The following is a 20,713-nucleotide window of genomic DNA, read 5'->3' as shown; positions in this document are numbered from 1 at the left end:
AGAACCTTTTTTTTTTTTTTTAGATTCCATATATATGCATTAGCATACAGTATTTTTTTTTCTCTTTCTGACTTACTTCACTTTGTATGACAGACTCTAGGTCCATCCACCTCACTACAAATAACTCAATTTCATTTCTTTTTATGGCTGAGTAATATTCCATTGTATATATGTGCCACATCTTCTTTATCCATTCACCATTTAGCATTCTTAAGAGAATAATACATCAAGTTTTATAGTCACTTACTAGCTGTGTGATCTTGGACAAGTTATTTCACTTTTAGAAGCCTCTATTTCTTTATTTATAAAGCGGGAACAATAATTGTCCTACATCACAGACTTATAATATATGACAGAATATAGAAAATGACTAGGACAGTCCCTGGTATACTGTTAGCCCTCACCTGGTACCTATTGTTAGTATTTTAAATATTACTGCTGAGATAAACTCCACAATTAAAAAGAAATCACCAACAGTATGTTAAAGGTGGCTATACATTTTTCTACAATAAACATGTTAGGTTTTTTATCAGGAAAAATTATTATACATACTTAAGTGTGTAATAGTTTTTTATTCCTCTTTCAGCTTGATGATTCACTTCTATTAAGTATTTGAGAAATTACGCTGTACCAAGCATTGTGCCAGCACTGAGGGTACAGAAGCGAAGAAAGACTATCAAGCAGCTCACTGATTTCTGCTTTCTATCACCTTCCTAATCTTCTCTGCCTGTTTTATGTTAATAGAACCATAGAAATAGGGAGACATACTATACCTAAAATCGGTGGCCCCAGGAGAATAGGACAGCATTCCACAATGGTCACCAATCCCACAGCACTGGAGAACCTCTGGGATCCAACCAGGTCCATCAGCGTTTCAAACAATACGGCGCCAAACCACCCAAAAGCAAATCCAAGGAATCCCGCATAAAGACAGAACCCTATATAGCTAGAGGATAAGGGTACTAGCATATGACACACTCCATTTGCAATAATAGAAGCAGCAAAAAAATACTGAATTCCAGGTCTTATCCACTTTGTGTTGGCTACAAATCCCATAGAAGGTCTGGCTACCATGTCAACAAAAGCCAGAATGGAAAGAAGGAAGGCAGACTTCTCACTAGAGTGATGTTGACTCTTGGCATAATTACTAAGAAAGACTAAAGGTGTAGCCAGCGCAAAAGACATTATCACATTCCCAGAGAGGTACAGCATAAAGCCTCTGTGTTTGAATAGAGATAAGTCCAGAAGTTTGTTAACTGTTTGGAAAACGGACTGTTTCTCCTTTGGGGGGTTTCTGCCATTAACTTCTGTATTTGCATCACCTGCCCCCTTGTTTGCATCAGATTTGCCAGCTTCCTGAAGGGATTCTTTAGACTTCTCTTTCCCTGCAGTTGTTGGCTTGGGCCCTATTGGTCTCATCAGGGCTCCAGCCACACAGCAGTTTAGTAGGATGCCTCCAAGAATTAGGAAGCTTCCTCTCCAGCCAAAGACAGCAAAAAGAGCCTGGTTGAGGGGGGCCAGGGCGGAGAGGAACACAGGGCTGCCTGCCATGGCCAGTCCATTTGCTAATGGTCGCCTCTTGTAGAAATACTTGCCAATCATGGTCAGAGCTGGATTAAAGTTGAAGGCAAGCCCAAGACCTGGCGAGAGGGGAAAAAAGAATCACATACTCCAATAAATGTCAGAAACATATTTGGAATTAATTAACTAGGCAAAGAAATGAAGTGGAAAGAGGTCAAAATCATGAGAGGCTATTATAACTAGTAGGTCATTAAGTGGACTGTTATCAAATAAATACAGACATAAAGTCTCTTTATGCAGCAAATACTAGATTTATAATATAAAAAATGTATATATATGTATATATGTGTATATATATATATATGTATATATTTTTTGGCCGCACCATGTGGCATGCAGGATCTTAGTTCCCCGACCAGGGATCAAACCCAGGCCCCTTGCAGTGGAAGTACAGAGTCTTAACCCTGGGTCACCAGGGAGTCCCTAAAAAATGTATATTTTAAAACATAATTCTTTTTCCTTTAGTAACAAAAAGAACAATAAATGTAAGATCCTTTGTCTTATTTCATAATTTTAGCTTTCCTGAGGAATAGGGAATTGAAAGCAAAAAGGAGAGAGGATAAATCTTATAAATTCAGAAAGCAAGATAGGAGAAGGGGCAGAAGGAAGGGAAGCAAGAGAGAGGGAGGGGGAGGGAGAGAGAGAAACTGTTTTTGGATAGTAAAACACAACATTGTCAAGATGCTAACACTACCTTAGTAAACCCATTAATTGAATGAAATTTCTATGAAAATTTCAATGTGTTTTATTTTTCTAATGGGGTAAAATGACTCTAAAATACACCCGAAGAACAAATGCATTAGAACTATTGGAAAAGGATAAATAACTGGTGGGCCTACCCTAACAGAGATATAAATATATTGTACAGCTACAGTAATTAGAATAGTGTGGCACTTATTCAAAATTAGAAAAACTGATTACTAAAAGTGGGCAGAAAGTCCAGAAACAGAACCAAAAGATACATTTAAATTAATAGGGAAAGAATGGATTTTTCAGCTAATGGGGCTGGGACAGTAACTATCCCAATAACCTCTTAAATGGTCTCCCAATCTTGCTTCCCTAATAGGTAAACCAGGTTAGGATGCTTGCACATTTCAATCTCTCTAATGACTGCCCGTCCATAACTTTTCACTCTGGATTTAGAGGTCCCATGATTTGGCCCTAACCTACCTCCCTGCCCTCATCTCAGTCTATTCTTACTTGTGCTAAGTGTAACTGTTCTAGATTTTCACAAAGCCTTCTCCTAGCTTTCATTCAGATCTCAACTTAAAATCACCACCTCTGAGAAGCCTTCCCTTAAGGGACTGTTCAATCCTTCTCTATCAAAATTCTGTTTTAAGTCTTTGCAAAGCAGTTATTACTACCCAATATTTTTCTTATTTATTCATTTATTTGTTGGTCTGCGTATTGTCTGCTTCCCTCCACTAAACAGCAGGAATCTTGCCTGTCATGTTGGCTCTCCCCACAGAGCTTGGACCAGTGCCTGGCATATAGTTAGGGACTCAATAAATATTTGTTGAGTGAATTAATAAATGAAATAATGAACAGGCTGAATAATCACATGGGAACAAATAAAGTTCTATTCCTTCCTTATGTTATTCAAATAATCCAGATGAGTTAAAATAGTTAAATGTTTAAAAATTTAATTAATGTAGTAAAAGTATAGATCCAAAAAGATAATACCCATTATTGGCATTATCTCAGGTCCTGCAGGTGGGACTGTAAATTATTATAACCTTTCCAAAAGAGTATTTGGCCAATGATATCAAAACGCTTTTTCCCCAGTAATTGCTCTTCTACAAATTTATCCAAAGGAAATTATCATTTTCACAAAGATGCATACAGAAGCACTATCATGCAAATACTGTTTATTAAGAGTGAAAATATAAACAATCTAAATGTCCTTCAATTAGAGAATGGTGAAATAAATTATGGTATATCCATCTATCCCATGAAAAAATAATCGCTGCTAAAGTATATTTACTGAGATGGAGAAACTATGTATAATACATGATGTATTATTAAGTGAAAAAATTGGTTACAAACATTATACATAATCTCACCCTTTTTAAAAAAATTTTAACTTTATTGGAGTATAGTTGATTTACAGTGCTGTGTTAGTTTCAGGTATACAGCAAAGTGATTCAGTCATACATATACATACATTCATTCTGCTTTAGACTCTTTTCTCTTATAGGTTATCACAGAATATTGAGTATAGAGTTCCCTGTGCTATAAGTAGGTGCTCATTGGTTATCTATCTTATATATAGTAGTGTGCGTATGTTCATCCCAAGCTCCTGATTTATACCACCCACACTTTTCCCTTTTGGTAACCATAAGTTTGTTTTCAATATCTGTAAGTCTGTTTCTGTTTAGTAAATAAGTTCATTTGTATCATTTAAAAAAATTAGATTCCACATATGAGTGATATCATATGATATTTGTCTTTCTCTGTTTGACTTCACTAATCTCATCCCTTTTTGTTCTAAAAATTCTATGTGTGCATAGAAAAGTGAGTGGATATGGCATCAAAATATTAATGGTAGTTTAATCTGAACTGTAGAGCTATGGGTGTCGATTGTATTTATATTCAGCAATTTTATTTTCTTAATTTAGTTATTAGAAAGGGGGTTTCCTCATGCATGCACTTTATCCCTTGAAAATGTATCTGTCTTTTCTATCAGAAACTGCTTTGTATCTGACATTCTCTCTTTCTCAAATTTGAGCCAATTCCTTCTTGGGTAGAATGGGAAATGAGTGGGAATAGCTAATGACCCCCCTTTCAACAACTTTTTACCTATCACCACTATCTTCTTTCTTAAAACAAAAAAAGAAAGAAAAGAAAAGAAAGAAAGAAAGAGAGGGAGGAAGGGAAGAAAGAAAGGAAGAAAGGAAAGAATCTCTTTCAATTTATTCATTCAATAAAAATAATCACCCATTAAGTGCCAGAACTTTCTTTAAAGACTTGGTTTTTTTAAATTAACATATCAACAGCTCTCAAAAATAGTGACCTAGTAATTTTTCTAACAAACAACTTTCATTTTTCAAAAGAATTGGCAAATTAATGGTATAAATAGTCCACACAAAAATTAATGCTTGAAAATACATCAGTAGCAACTCACCTGCAATGACTCCGACACACAAGTAAAGTTCCTGCACAGTGGAACAGAAAGAAGCCGCAATCAAGCCACAGCCTGACAAGCAGCCGCCAACAATCATAACTGGACGACTGCCATATTTATTCACCAGGATACTGCTGATAGGACCTAGGAGAGAACAAACAGCTTAGTCATATAGAGGAGAAGCCCAGCCCTCACATCCACACCTGCATATGACATTACCAACATGACAGGATGCCACCCCAGAAAATAAACAGATAAAACAGAAGACAGTGGTAAGGAATATTACTTTCTATCTTTATTTCAGAGTCACAGGTCTGTGTAATGGAATACATATAGTATTGATTGTACATTTTCTATATATCTAGGACATATTAGGTGGGTTTTAACTAAAGTATGCAAGACAATAATCTAATTATTTTAAGGCAGAAGAGGCTGCAAATACCCTGATTATAAGTGTTTACAGGATTCTTCATGTATCTAGGATATTATCCACATATACGTAGCAAGTTTGCTTGTTTTAAATTTTTAGATGGTCATCTAGAGCAAACACACATGAACAATGAGATTTATGAGCAAGTCTGATCAAACTTCTGACTTAAGGGCATATTTACAAACTAGCTAAAATGTATTATTTCTCACAGAAAACAACAACACAACCAAAACAGAACTACAAAACAAGAATGCCTACCATCACCTCTTTTCTTCAACATTATACTGGAGGTCCGAGCCAGCAGTAAGACAGGGGGGAAAAAGGTGTCAGGAAATGGAGAAACCAAACTATCAGTATTTGCAGAAGATTTGTCTATCAAAAATGTTTGAAAAAAAATCTACCAATAAACTATTGGAAATAACAAGAGTTTAGCAAGCTTACAGGGTATATGATTAAAATACAAACATCAATTACCTTTCTATACCCAGCAGTCAACACAAAACACATTTTTAAAGAAAGTTATCCTTTATAATGACACCATTTTATAACTGACCTAACAGAGCACACAGCTGCTATGTAGCTTTTATTGTTAAAGACAATGAAAAACATGACTCTAATCACATAACTCCAAGAACTAACATTTCAAATATCTCACTGATAAAGCCATCAAGAACAAAAAGCACTTACTACGGAGCTTTTGTCTACCCATTGAAAGTTAAAAGAGCAGGTCATGAGTACTTACCTCCACCATACATGACAGCAAACGCGATGGAAGATAACCATGACACTTCGCTGGTGCTGGCTTTAAATATTTCTTCAATTTCTTTGTAAAATACAGTAATAGATTTGCCAAAAGCACAAGAGAAGCCAATGGAAATGAAAGCTCCAACAACCACTGCCCACCCCCAGCCTCCATCTGGGGGCGTGTATCCAACTGGACCTCCGTTTGATGGTGGCATTGTAAGTAAAGATGAATTCTAAAATGCAGTTCAAATCCAAATATCTAAAGGGTATGAAATTAAAATAGTACATAACAAGTAGGTCAGTAACAAAGCACTCCCATAAAATCCCTTACATTTATTAAATAAATAAATAAAGGCATATAGCAATTCTCTAAATAAAAGGTCATTTCAAGCATTAGATTCTCATTTAACGGGCTGGAAAGTTAGCTCAGTAAAGTTGGGTTTTCATCTAGCTGCTTAGATTTAAGGTATTCTTTTACTAATACGTGACTAGAAAGATTCCTAAACGATGGCTGACCAATACTGTTTAAACCTGCAAAATGAACCCTGAGGGACTTCCCTGGCAACGCAGTAGTTAAGACTCCATGCTCCCAATGCAGGGGGCCTGGGTTCAATCCCTGGTCAGGGAGCTAGATCCCACATACATGCCACAACTAAGGAGCCCGGCTGCTGCAACTGACAGGGCGCAACCAAATAAATAAATAAATAAAATATTTTTTAAAAAAATGAACCCTGATATCAGAGACTAGTAGTTTTAAACCAAAGATTTCCCCTTTTCTTCTTAAGCCCCAGCATTAGTGAAAAACATAGTTAGAAAAAGAAATACAATGTGATTATGAATTACTAGCAGGTGGGAGAAGTTGAGAGCCAAAAGGTTTACCAGTCTACTTTAGAGAAATTAAGTTCTCCTTTGATTTACTTAAATCAGCTTCTATTTTATGTCAAAATAAACCTTCCAACAATATGTTATCATACTCATTCTGGCCACCCTAACATTACCTGGAATGATGTAGTACAGTATTAATACTGTACAGGTCAACAATGACAATATCATATTTTATTATTCCTTACTCTTTAATACAAATCCTACCTTCCTATCCATAGAAATCAACTTTTAAATAGCTCACCTTCTAACTAATCTAAACATTTCAAATATAATTTAGAAAGTGATCCTGTAGTGATTTTTTTTAAAAAAAACAACTCTTAGGAAGAGTTCTGCTTAAGAAGCTACAAGACTAGGTTTTTTAAATAAAACTTTTATAGAAGTAAAATTTCTAAAAGCTTTATAAAATTATAAAATTCCCAGGGTTTGCACAACTTTTGTTAGATTTATTCCAAGGTAGCTTTTATTACTCTTGTAGATGGTAATTAAAAAAAATCATTTTCTGTTAGTTGCTGGTTTATAAAGACACGATTGATTTGCTTAAATAATAGCTTTACTGAGATATAATTCACATATAAAATTCACCCTTTTAAAGTTTGTATTTCAGTGGTTTTCAGTATATTCACAAAACTGTACAACTATCATCACTAATATCAGAACATTTTCATCACCCCAGAAAGAAACCCTGTACCCATTAGCAATTAATTTTATTCCTGAATATGATTTTTGATGATATTGTAAATTGAACTGTTTTCTTAATTTTACTTTTGGATTTTTCATTGCTCGTGTCTAGAAATACAATTGATTTTTGTATGTTAATTTTGCAGCCTGCAAATTTGCTAAACTCATTTATTAGTTCTAATAGACTTATGTATATATATATGTGTGTGTGTGTAGATTCCTTAGGATCTTCTATTTACAAAATCATGTCATCTGTGATAGTTTTACATCTTCCTTTCATTGCCTAATTTCCTTGGATAAAACCTCCAGTGCATGTGGTGAAAGCGGACATCCTTGTCTTATTTCTGACCTTACAGGGAAGTTTTCAGTATTTTACCATTAAGTATGATGTTACCTGTGGGTTTTTGTAGATGCCCTTTATTAAGTTTGAGAAGCTTCCTTCTATTCCTAGTTGTTGAGTATTTTTATCGCGAAGGATATTGGATTGTAGCAAATGGTTTGTTATGTGTCTATGAAGATGATCTTGTAGTTTGGGGCCTTTATTCTATTAATATGGTATGGTTTGACTGATTTTTATATGTTGAACCATTTATGAATTCCTTCACTCCTGAGGTAAGTCCCAATTTGTCATGATATATAACCCATTTTATGTTGTTGGACTCTATTTGCTCATATTTTGTTGAGGATTTTTACGTCCATATTTACCAGGGATAATGGTTTGCAGTTTTCTTCTCTTGTGATGTCTGTCTGGTTTTGGTAACAGGGTAATACTGGCTTCAAAGAACAAGCTGGGAAGTGTTCCCTCCTCTTCTGTTTTTTGGAAGAGCTTGTAAAAGAGTGGTTTTAGTTCTTTAAATATTTCATAGAATTCACCAGTGAAGCCATCTGGGCTTCAGGTTTTCTTTGTGGGTAGTTTGTTGATGATTATGTTTACTTGCTATAGGTATATTCAGCTTGTCTATTATATCTTCTTGAGTCATTTGATAGTTTGTGCCTTTCTAGAAATGTGTTCATTTCATTTAGGTTATCTAATTTGTTGGTCTGCAATTGTTCATAGTATTCCTTTGTAATCCCCCTTTTTTTTTTTTTTTTTCCTGGTACGCGGGCCTCTCACTGCTGTGGCCTCTCCCGTTGCGGAGCACAGGCTCCGGACGCACAGGCCCAGCGTCCATGGCTCACGGGCCCAGCTGCTCCGCGGCACGTGGGATCCTCCCGGACCGGGGCACGAACCCGTGTCCCCCGCATCGGCAGGCAGACTCCCAACCACTGCGCCACCAGGGAAGCCCTTGTAATCCCTTTTTATTTCTATAAGGTTAGTAGTGATACATGAAGAGTTTAACCAACAGTACTATTAGAGGGAGCAGGCCCCACAAAATTGACCTCACTTCTAACACCAATTGCAAATTTAGGCAGCGGGGGTCAGGCGGTGCGGAGTGGGGTGGTTTCCAAAACAGTTTTGGCAATTCAACAGGACTCACAGAATTCACTGAAAGCTATTTTATTCATGATTTATTACAGGGAAAGGACACAGGTTGAAATCAGCCACAGGAAGAGATGCACAGGGCAGAGTCTGGGAGAGGTTCAAGTGTGGAGCTTTGGATCATACTCTTTCCATGGAGTCATGGATAGCATTACCTTCTCCCACTTACAATGTGTGACAATATAGAGTACCACCAACTGGGGAAACTCACCTAAGCTTTTGGTGTCTAGAATTTAGTAGGGCTTGATCACATACTGCTCACGTGAGTACTGACCTTTAGTATCCAGCCCTTACTAGAGCCCTTACCAGGGGCTAATACTTTAGTCTCCAGTTCTTTCAGAGATTGGAAATAAGACAATGTAGCTAAAGGGCCCAGCAAACAAAGACACTCTTTATCAGGCAGGACTCTTCAGAGACCTAGAGATCATATTCCAGTAGCCAAGGACAAAGGCCAAACCTCTCTATTGGTAAGGTTAATTCTTCACTATACATAATGTATCCTCTTCCAGTTCTGATTTTAGTAATTTGAGTTCTCTCTCTATCTCTTTTCTTGGTTAGTGCAGCTAAAAGTTTGTCAATTTTATTGATTTTTTCAAAGAACCAAACTTTTGGTTTTATTGATTTTCTCTACTGTTTTTGTACTTTCTAGTTCATTTATTTCTGTTCTAATCTTCGTTATTTCCTTCCCTCTATTAACTTTGCATTTAATTTACCCTTTTTTTCTTGTTTCTTATGGTAAAAGCTTCAGTTATTATTTTTTTTAGAGACTTCTTCCCAACAGGATGGAAATTAAATTAAATTTTATTTTATTTTATTTACTTTTGGTTGTGCTGGGTCTTCGTTGGTGAGCGTGGGCCTTCTCTAGTTGCATCGAGCAGGGGCTTCTCTTGTTGCGGAGCATGTGCTGTAGGCATGCAGGCTTCAGTAGTTGTGGCACGTGTGCTCAGTAGTTGTGGCACGCGGGCTCTAGAGAGCAGGCTCAGTAGTTGTAGCACACAGGCTTAGTTGCTCCGCAGCATGTGGGATCTTCCCAGACCAGGGATCAAACCTGTGTCCCCTGCATTGGCAGGTGGATTCTTAACCACTGTGCTGCCAGAGAAGTCCCCAAAGTTTCAGTTATTGATTTGAGATTTTTTTTCTTTTTAAATATAGATGTATACAGCTATAAATTTCCTGCTAGGCACTGTTTTAGCTGTATTACAGAAATTTTGGTATTTTGTAATTTGTTTTCATTCATCTCAATGTGTTTTCTAATTTCCTTTATAATTTATTCTTTTTTTTTTTTTTTTTTTTTTGCGGTACGCGGGCCTCTCACTGTTGTGGCCTCTCCCGTTGCGGAGCACAGGCTCTGGACGCGCAGGCTCAGCGGCCATGGCTCACGGGCCCAGCCGCTCCACGGCATGTGGGATCTTCCCGGACCGGGGCACGAACCCATGTCCCCTGCATCGGCAGGCGGACTCTCAACCACTGCGCCACCAGGGAAGCCCCTAATTTATTCTTTGAACCATTGGTTATTTAGGAATGTGTTGTTAATTTCCACATATTTGCTCATTTGCCAAATTTTCTTTTGTTGTTCATTTCTGATTTTATTTCATTATGATCAGAGAACATACTCAGTCTTTTCAAATGTACTGAGACTTGTTTTATGGCCTAATAGATGGTCTATCCTGGAAAATGTTCCATGTGTACTTAAGAAGAATGTGTATTCTGTTGTTGTTGAGTAAAATGTTCTACAGATATTTGTTAGATTTATTTGCTTTATACTTGATACATACTTGGTTGTTCAAGTCTTCTATTTCCTGGTTGATTTTCTGCCTAGTTATTCTATTGAAGTTCTGTTGAAATCTTCAACTATTGTTATTGAATTGTCTATTTCTCTCTTTATTTCCATCAGTTTGGGCTTCATCTATTTTGGGGCTCTGTGGTTAGGTGTATGTATGTTTATAATTGTTATGTCTTCGTAATGGATTGAACTTTTATTATTATAAAATGTCTTTGTGTCTAAAACAATTTTGTCTTAAAGTCTATTTTGCCTAGGTTTCTTTGGTTACTGTCTGCATGGCATATTTTTTCTTCATCTGTATACTCTAAAGCAGTTTGTGTCTTTGAATCTATAATGTGCCTCTTGTAGACAGCATAGGGTTGGATCCAATTTGCTGATCACTGCTTTTTGATTGAAGTGCTTAATCTATTTAGATTTAATTTAATTACCGATAAGGTAGGACTTAGGTCTGCTGTTTTACTATTTGTTTTCTCTGTCTTATGTCTTTTTTGTTTTTCTATTCCTCCATCACTGCCTTCTTTTATGTTAAATAGATATTTTTGGTGTGCCCCTTTAATTACCTCGCTGTTTCTTTTACTATGTTTTTTGTTATTTTCTTAGTGGTTGTCCTGTGGATTACAATTAACATCTTAACTTAAAACAGTCTAGTATAGTTTAATACCAATTTAATTGCAATAGTATACAAAAACTTTGCTCCTGTACAGTTTCCTCCTTCACACTATTGTCTTACAAATTCATCTTTATACACTATAAGCCCATTAAAAATTGTATAATTATTTCTTTTAAATCGGGTAGAAGGGGAAAAAAAGTGTTTACAAAGGAAAAAATACATTCATACTGTCTTATTGTATGTTTACCTATGTAGTTACCTTTACTGGTGTTCTTTATTTTTTTCCACGTGGAGTCAAGTTACTGTGTAGAAAAAAGAAAAAAATACATTCATACTGTCTTATTGTATATTTACCTATGTAGTTACCTTTACTGGTGTTCTTTATTTTTTTCCATGTGGATTCAAGTTACTGTGTAGTGTCCTTTCAATTCAGCCTGAAGGACACTCTTAGGTATTTCTTGTAGGGAAGGCCTGCTGGCAACAAATTCTCTCAGTTTTTATCTGGGAATGTCTTAATCTCCCCTTCATTTTGAAGGATAATTTTGCTGGATATAGAATTCTGGGTTGACAGTCTTTCTTTCAGCACTTTGGGTATTTTGTCCCATTGCTTTCTGGCTTCTATGGTCTCTAAAGAAAAATCGGCTATTACTCTTATTGAATATACTTGGTTTGGTTTTTGTTTGTTTGTTTGTTTGTTTGTTTTTGCTGTACGCAGGCCTCTCACTGTTGTGGCCTCTCCCATTGCGGAGCACAGGCTCCGGACGCGCAGGCCCAGCGGCCATGGCTCACGGGCCCAGCCGCTCCGCGGCATGTGGGATCTTCCCGGACCGGGGCACGAACCCTTGTCCACTGCATCGGCAGGCGGACTCTCAACCACTGCGCCACCAGGGAAGCCCTATACTTGGTTTGTGATGAGTTGCTTCTCTCTTGTTGCTTTCAAAATGCTCTCTTTGTCTTTGTCTCTGAAGTTCTATTTATTTTTCATTCTTTTTTCTTTTTTTCCCTTAGATTTGATAACCTCAATTGACCTGTATTCAGGTTTACTGATTCTTCTGCCAGCTCAAGTCTGCTTTTGAGCCCCTCTTACAAATTTTTCATTCAGTTATTGTACTTTTCAGCTCCAGAATTTCTATTTGGCTCTTTTCTTTTTTTGTAATAACTATCTCTTATAAATATTCCCTATTTGGTGAGATTTTGTTCTCATAATTTCTTTTAGTTCTTTAGACATAGTTTTCTTTAATTCTTTGAAAAAATTTATAATACCTAAATTAAAGCCTCTGTCTAGTAAGTCCAATGTCTAGGCTTCCTTGGGGATAGTTTCTATTAAATGACTTTTCTCTCTGTGTATAGACCATACTTTCCAGTTTCTTTGTGCATCACTTATTTTGTTGTTTTTGTTTTTGTTGTTTAAAACTGGACATTTAAAATAATATGATGTGGCTGCACCCCAATGTTCATTGCAGCATTGTTTACAATAGCCAGGACACAGAAGCAACCTAAATGTCCATCAACAGAGGAATGGATAAAGAAGATGTGGTACATATATGCAATGGAATATTACTCAGCCATAAGAAGGAACGAAATTGGGTCATTTGTAGAGACGTGGATGGACCTAGAGACTGTCATACAGAGTAAGTCAGAAGAGAAAAACAAATATCATATATTAATGCATATATGTGGAATCTAGAAAAATGGTATAGATGATCTTATTTGCAAAACAGAAATAGAGACACAGACGTAGAGAACAAATGTATGGACACCAAGGGAGGAAGCAGGGTTGGGATGAATTGGGAGATTGGGATTGACATATATACACTATTGAAACTATGTATAAAATAGGTAACTCATGAGAACCTACTGTATAGCTCAGGGAACTCTACTCAGTGCTCTGCGGTGACCTAAAAGGGAAGGAAATCCAAAAAGGAGCAGATATATGTATACATACAGCTGATTCACTTTGCTGTACAGTAGAAACTAACACAACATTGTAAAGCAACTATACTCCAATAAAAATTAATTTAAAAATATAAAATAAAATGATGTGGCAACTGTGGAAATCAGGCTCCCTCTCTCCGCAGGGCTAGTTGTTATTGCTACTGGTTGTTCATGTTGATACTACTCCTATTGCCTTTTGTTTGTTTAATGAATTTCCTAAATAAATTCTGTGAAGTTTGTAGTTTTTGTCATATGTGGCTATTGAAATCTTGCTTGGTTAGCTTAGTGATCAGCCAATGATTGGACAAAAATTTCCTTAAAATGCCTTGAATCAGTATATCTCCCAGACTTCACCAAAGGGTATTATGTGTATGTTCAGGCATGCTTTCAATTCTCCAGCAGGCAGCTTACACTTCTGCCTTAGCTTTCAATTCCTGCTTGTATAGAGCTTCAAGTTCAGTCAGAGGAGGGAGATTCAGGCCTTCTCAGGTATTTCCTGAGCATGGGCACAGTGTGCACACGTGCATGACCTTCTAGCATCCTGGGAATATGTCAGAGCTTTTCAAAGCCCTCTATGGACATCTCACTACCCAGTTTTTGCTTTGAAGTGTTTGGTCAGCTTTTTGTTTGCCCCAGTTGTTTTTCCAACTCAGGCAGCTGAGATTTTAAATAATTGCCCCTGATTGTTTTCAACAAATGTCCTGGGGAAAAAGCTGTTTGCACTGAGCAAGCTCTGAATCAGGTCAAAGAAAGACAAGCCCTGTGAGTGGGGGCTTCGAGGAAACTGTCAGACATGTTGAATAATGATAATTCTCTAAGAATGAGGTTTTTTGAAGGTTCCAGACAATTCTGCCCCCACCAGTGGTCACTACACTGCTGATTTTCATGGCTACTATTATTGTGAGGTTTTTTGTTTCAATTCTACTAGAGTTGGGGAGATGAGAACTGGAATAGATCATGTTAAAACACCATAAATCAGACTCCCCTGGTGGCACAGTGGTTAAGAATCCACCTGCCAATGCAGGGGACACGGGTTCGAGCCCTGGTCCAGGAAGATCCCACATGCTCTGGGGCAACTAAGCCCATGCACCACAACTACTGAGCCTGTGCTCTACAGAGTCCTTGAGCCACAACTACTGAGCCCACGTGCCTAGAGCCCATGCTCTGCAACGAAAAGTAGCCCCCACTCACTGCAACTAGAGAAAGCCCGTGTGCAGCAACAAAGACCCAATGCAGCCAAAAATAAAATATAAATTAATTTAAAAAAAAACCACCACAAATCTTGCTGTTCTGAGATTCAGTTGTTTCTTGAATACGTTCTCTTTGGATTATTGCAAGCCACTGGTTAATTTTGAGTTTTGAAAAGTTGATTTTTTTTTTGCCAATGTTCTTATTGCTCTTATGAAAGAGCAGAATTTCAGAGGACCTTACTCCACCATTCCAGAAGTACCACTACAATTGATTTTTTTTTTTTTTTTTTTTTTTTGCGATACGCGGGCCTCTCACTGTTGTGGCCTCTCCCGTTGCGGAGCACAGGCTCCGGACGCACAGGCCCGGCAGCCATGGCTCACGGGCTCAGCCGCTCCGCGGCATGTGGGATCTTCCCGGACCGGGGCACGAACCCGTGTCCCCTGCATCGGCAGGCGGACTCTCAACCACTGCGCCACCAGGGAAGCCCCTACAATTGATTTTTGTATACAGTAGTCCCCCTTTATCTGCAGTTTTGCTTTCTGCAGTTTCAGTTACCCATGGTCAACTGTGGTTTGAAAATATTAAGTGGAAAATTCCAGAAATAAACAATTTATAAGTTTTAAGTTGCGTGCTGTGCTGAGAAGCATGATAAATCTCACACCACCCCACTCCTTCCTGCCTGGGACGTGCATCATTCCTGTGCCAGCGTATCCACGTCGTACATGCTACCAGCTCATTAGTCACTTAGTAGTTGTCTCAGTTTTCAGATCGATTTTCATGGTATCGCAGTGCTTGTGCTGAAATAACCCTCATTTTACTTAATAAGTAAAATAATGTATATAGTGTTTCATCATCAAGAAAAGTATTTACTCCAGAGTTTGGCGGATACATTATCAGATTTAGGAAGTTTTATTCCTAGTTCATTAAGAATTTATTTTAAATCCATTGACCATTGAATTCAGGTTTGTTTTTTTTTTCATAATACCTTCACAAGGCATGTCTTCTTTCATCTATACAAGTAGTGAGTAACATTGATAGATCTTTTAAATATTAAACCACCCTTGAATTCCTATGAATTCAAGGATGAATTCATCCTTGAAGAATATGCCCAACTTGGTCACAATATACATCTTTTTAATACATTTCTAAGTTAAATTTGTTAATATTTTGTTTGGATTTTTTGAAATGTGTCCATAAAGTATTTGGAAATATAATTTTCCCTTCTCATATTGTCCTTTTCTGATTTCAATATCAGGTTTTTTTTAATTAATTAAATTTATTTATTTAATTTTTTTGGCTGTGTTGGGTCTTTGTTGCTGCATGCAGGCTTTCTCTAGTTGCGGTGAGCGAGGGCTACTCTTCATTGCGGTGCACGGGTTTCTCACGCGGTGGCTTCTCTTGTTGTGGAGCATGCGCTCTAGGCACATGGGCTTCAATAGTTGTGGCACACAGGCTCAGTAGTTGTGGTTTGAGAGCTCTAGAGTGCAGGCTCAGTAGTTGTGGCACATGGGCTTAGTCGCTCCACGGCATGTGGGATCTTCCCAGACCAGGGCTTGAACCCATGTCCCCTGCATTGGCAGGCAGATTCTTAACCACTGAGCCACCAAGGAAGTCCCTCAATATCAGTTTTACATTAGAGTCATAAAGTGAGTTAGGAGATGTTCTCTTTTTTCCTCCTCTCAGGGAGAGATTATATAAGACTAGAATGATCTAGTCTTTGTAAGTTTGGTAGAATTTACTGGTAATACTATTTGGGCACTTTATTTTCTTTTTGGAAGATTTCATATCACCTCCTTCAATTTTCTTAACAATTATAGGTCTATTCATTCCTTCTATTGCATTTTGAGTCTGTCTTTTTAGGGTATTTTTCTATAGCTTCTTCCATTTTGTCAAAGTTTTCAAATTACTGGCATAGAATTTTTATATTTTAATCTCTTTATGGGTATAGGTATATCCTCTTTATCATTGATATTTGTGCCTTCTTTTTCCCCCTTTAATCTCAGGAATTTATCTATTTTATAAGTTTTCTTCAAAGAACATTTTCACAAGAACCTCTCTGTCCTGAACAGATTTTTCCTCCAATTGCAGGGCTGGGACCTATACTTGTGCTAGTATATTTAGTTTTATCACCCCCTAGATGTTTCCTAATTGTTGAATATATTGTTCAGGGTTTAATACATTGGACCCTTAAAGCTGTCCATTTATCTTTATTTCAAAAATGTGAACATATGGCCAGCATATACTTGATTGATGGTAAAATTTAAATAGCATACCCGTAATAGCATACCCATAAAAAAGAACATTTTAATAGCATACCCATAAAAAAGAACATTCTCAGTTTTATCTATATTTTATTATACTATCCCCTTATTTCATTGATTTCTGTTACTATTTTTTATCATCATTTGTATTCCTACATATTTGGAATTTATTCTATTCCTTTTCAAACATAAGATGGCTACTTAGCTGATTAATTTTTAGCCCTAATTTTTTTCTAATATGAGCATTTAAGACTACAATTTCCCTCTATTTATCACCTTTACTGCATTCTATGTAGTTTTATATACAGTATTTTTACTATTGTTTGTTTCAAGTGTTTTACAAATTTCCACTGTGCCTTCTTCTTTGACCCAGAGTTATTAAGGGGTTTTTAACTCTCCAAAGGAAATCTTTTGTTTGGCTTTATTGACTTATACTTAACAACACTGTGGTAAGATGACAAGGTTGGTACAATTCAATTTTTTGATATTTTATAAGACTGGCATTTATGGGCTGGTACATTAATTTTTGAAAATATTTCATGTATGCTTGAAAAGAATATACATTTTCTAGCTGTTGGGTTGAATTATTTATTTGTTGAATCAAACTTTTGTTTTTTCAACTCTTCTAAATCTTTACTAGTTTTCTATTTTCTGCTTCATCTATCAATAATTGAAGAGAAGTATGTTGAAATCTCCTAATGACGATGTGTTTCTCAATTTTTCCATGTCGTTCTTTGGTAATGCTTATGAACTTAGGTGGTTGATCTTAATCTCTGAGAAACTTGAAGGCCTAAACTGAGGGCACTTTCTTCCAGAAAAAAAATTTGCATCTCCCAGAAGCTAGGAAGGCTATGGACCTGGATGATTTTAGCCAGGAATCCTGGCTTAATGGGGGAGCTAAAGTTAGTTTTCCTTTGCTGCTGATCCCAGGCTTACCTCCCAATTACTAGCCCGAGTATGCAAGGCATAGCACAAAGTAAATTCAATTCAAATATCTGAGTGACGACTTTAGTTTACTAAAAGCAATAAAAATTGAAATATGTTTCCTGCTCCCAAAGAATTTATAATTTAGTGGCAGATAAGGAAGCTATTACCATTATAGATACTATTTTTTAATTATCTATTTTGTGCTAGATACTTTCACCAGGCTTATATGACAAGCTTCTTGTGTCCTTGCCTGGACATTAATTTCTTCATTCATTGTTCAAATTGTTGAAAATGCACTCTCAAGTGCTTTCTTTTTTTTTTTTTTTTTTTTGCGGTACACGGGCCTCTCACTGTTGTGGCCTCTCCTGTTGCGGAGCACAGGCTCCGGACGCTCAGGCTCAGCGGCCATGGCTCACGGGCCCAGCCGCTCCGTGCCATGTGGGATCTTCCCAGACCGGGGCACGAACCCGTGTCCCCTGCATCGGCAGGCGGACTCTCAACCACTGCACCACCAGGGAAGCCCAAGTGCTTTCTTTTTTATCTTCTCTCTGGATTGTCTTCCTTTCTTGCAGGCCATTCACTCCTTTTCAGTTTGATTCAGTTACTCCATTTCTTCTGCCTATTTTATGTTAATCAGGTTGGCAAGTGACTAAAAACTTAACTCAATCTGACTTGACCAAAAAGAAAATGTTTTTGGCTCATGCAACCAAGAAAGCTAAGGCAGTGGTTCTGGCTTTAGGCACAGCCTGATCCAAGGACCAAATGATCTGGTCAGGGATATTTCCCTATTTGTGGTTCTACTTTCTTCTGTGTTGATTTCACTTTCAAGCAGGTCCTCAACTCATTGAGGCAAGAAGACTGCCAGTAACTCCAAGCCTACATACTTTCCATAAAATCCCAGCTTCCTTCCAGGCAACAGAATTCCTAGAATGTTCACTTTGGCAACATAATTAGTTTTAAGTAAATACTTGGTTTGGTCAGATCTAATCACTGTGTGAGCCTTGACTGGCTGGATCTATTTCATATGCCTAATTCTGAAGCCTGGGGTCCAGTCACAGAACAGATAGAATGGAAAGCCAGAGTTTTTAAATGCTACAAAGGCCTATATAATTTATCCTAACTTCATCTCCTACCTTTGTCCCTCCTGGCTTATACCACTCCAGCTATACTGGCCTTCTTACTATCTTTAAGGATGTCAAGCACACTTGCCCTTCAGGGTTTCCGAATTTACAGTTATCACTGCCTAGAATTTTGTTAACCCAGATATCGCTTCAATTAAATCTTTGTTCAGATGTTCCCATATCAGGGAGCCTTTTCTGGACCATCCTAGATCAATCCTAGATCAACCTCCCACTTCCTACTCCTTACCTTGCTTTGTTTTTCTCCATGGTACCTATCTAAAAGAATATATAAAATAACAGCAAATACTCATATAGTGCTTTCTATGCAGCAGGCATTAGATTAAGCACTTTACTTGATTAATTTAATGCTCTAACAACCCTATGAAGTAAGTACTATTACTACTCCCAATTTAGAGTTGAGCAAGCTGAGAACAGAAAGGTTAAGTAACTTATTCAGGACATGGCAGAGCTGGGATTCAAATGTAATCAGAATGGCTCCCAAGTTTGTGCTTTTAATTACTAGACCACATTACCTCTTATTGTTGTCAGTCTCTCCACACCAAAAAATAAGCTGCATGAAAACAGGGACTTCTTATAGTGATATATCTCTAGCCCTTTGGCATGTAATAATAGATACTCAACAAATATTTGATGAACAAATAAAAGAGGATGCCGATATAGCCAGAAGGGAAAATGGATCCTTAAACATGTACTACACACAGGCTGCCCTAAATTAACACTGCAAACTGAGAGCTTATCTGTTCCAGTGGTTTCCTTATCGTCTATGTGATGACTCAACCGCATAGTTCCAGCTAGCCAGTCCAGAATCTGGGCGTCATCCTTCTCTCATTTGCCCTCATGCCCCATATCTAATCAATGTGAATAGCTCTGTATTTGTCCTCCTCTCCACCCTCACAGCCACTGTACATTAGATCAGGTCCCCAATCTCCCATGGGTTAATGCAATAGCCTCCTAACTGGTTTCCCTACTTCCCACCTTTTGATCTCCCTTTCTCATTCTCCACACTGCAGTCCAAGTGGCCTTCTGAAAGTAAAGCCTGGTCATTTTGCTCTTTTTCTTAAAATTCTTCTATGGCTCCAGATATAGCACCCTCAGAATAATTTATCAAAGCATTCAAAACCTGTTCTAATCTCACCATTGTTTGCCTCTTCAACTTTATCTCTTCCTGATTTCCATCATACACTATGCCCCAGCCTTAATGGAGTGCTTGAACTTCTTCAAAGTGCCATCCTCTCTCATCCTCTGCCTTTTGCACGTTTCTGTTCCTTGTGCCTAGTTCTGGCTCTCCCATCACTTGGCTAACTGCTATTTGTCTTTCAGGTCTCATTTTTCCTGAACGGCCAGGGGCAGGCTTGTCATCTCTGCTATGTGGACCCATAGGACCCCAGTCTTACTTCTATCATAACACCTACATTGTAGTATAATTTGTTTTCCCGGCTCTCCCATTAAACTGTGTATGCTCTTGTGAGCAGACACCATATCTATTGTGTTCAATGATATACTTCCATTATCTAGAATAGGTTCTGGCAGATACCAGGCAAATATATTATCTGGAAAATTAAATGAAGCCCCATTTAATTGGTGAAGATGTGCCTAAAGTTGTTAAACAGTAGAGCCCATATCCAAATTCAAGTGAGTCTGGTTCCAAAACACATGTACTTTAATGTACAGACCCTTTTTAAAAGAGGAAAGATAAAAATTCTTCTGGATCGCTGGGTTCATAAAATTATTTTATTTGTAATGCTACTTACATATGTACATATTAGATATAGTAACACTAAACAAAAGCACTACAAACATTAATTTATAATTATATAATTGTAATTTATAATTAATTATAAATTAATGCTGTGACCAGATTAGTGCTGTCATAGTGAATACGCTTATCCTATTATATACTTTTTCTCTATTTAAACTAATATTGAATTTGTTTTTACATAGT

General features: G+C 37.3%; 1 protein-coding gene across 1 annotated transcript in view; it reads right to left on the bottom strand.

The window, feature by feature from the left end:
• Positions 1 to 20,713, bottom strand: part of LOC308612143 (monocarboxylate transporter 1-like) — a 38,077-nt gene that overhangs the window by 4,535 nt on the left and 12,829 nt on the right. Inside the window, exons 2-4 of the mRNA XM_081224442.1 lie at positions 5,878 to 6,138; positions 4,706 to 4,849; positions 774 to 1,640 (exon numbers count right to left, since the gene is read on the bottom strand). Of these exons, the coding sequence (XP_081080568.1) occupies positions 774 to 1,640; positions 4,706 to 4,849; positions 5,878 to 6,094 (1,228 nt within the window). The 5' untranslated portion in view covers positions 6,095 to 6,138. The remainder of the gene's footprint in view (positions 1 to 773; positions 1,641 to 4,705; positions 4,850 to 5,877; positions 6,139 to 20,713) is intronic.

The sequence above is a fragment of the Mesoplodon bidens genome, assembly GCF_964165515.1.
Source record: "Mesoplodon bidens genome assembly, chromosome: 2".
Classification (NCBI taxonomy): domain Eukaryota; kingdom Metazoa; phylum Chordata; class Mammalia; order Artiodactyla; family Ziphiidae; genus Mesoplodon; species Mesoplodon bidens.
This window is presented reverse-complemented; position numbering and strand designations above follow the sequence as displayed.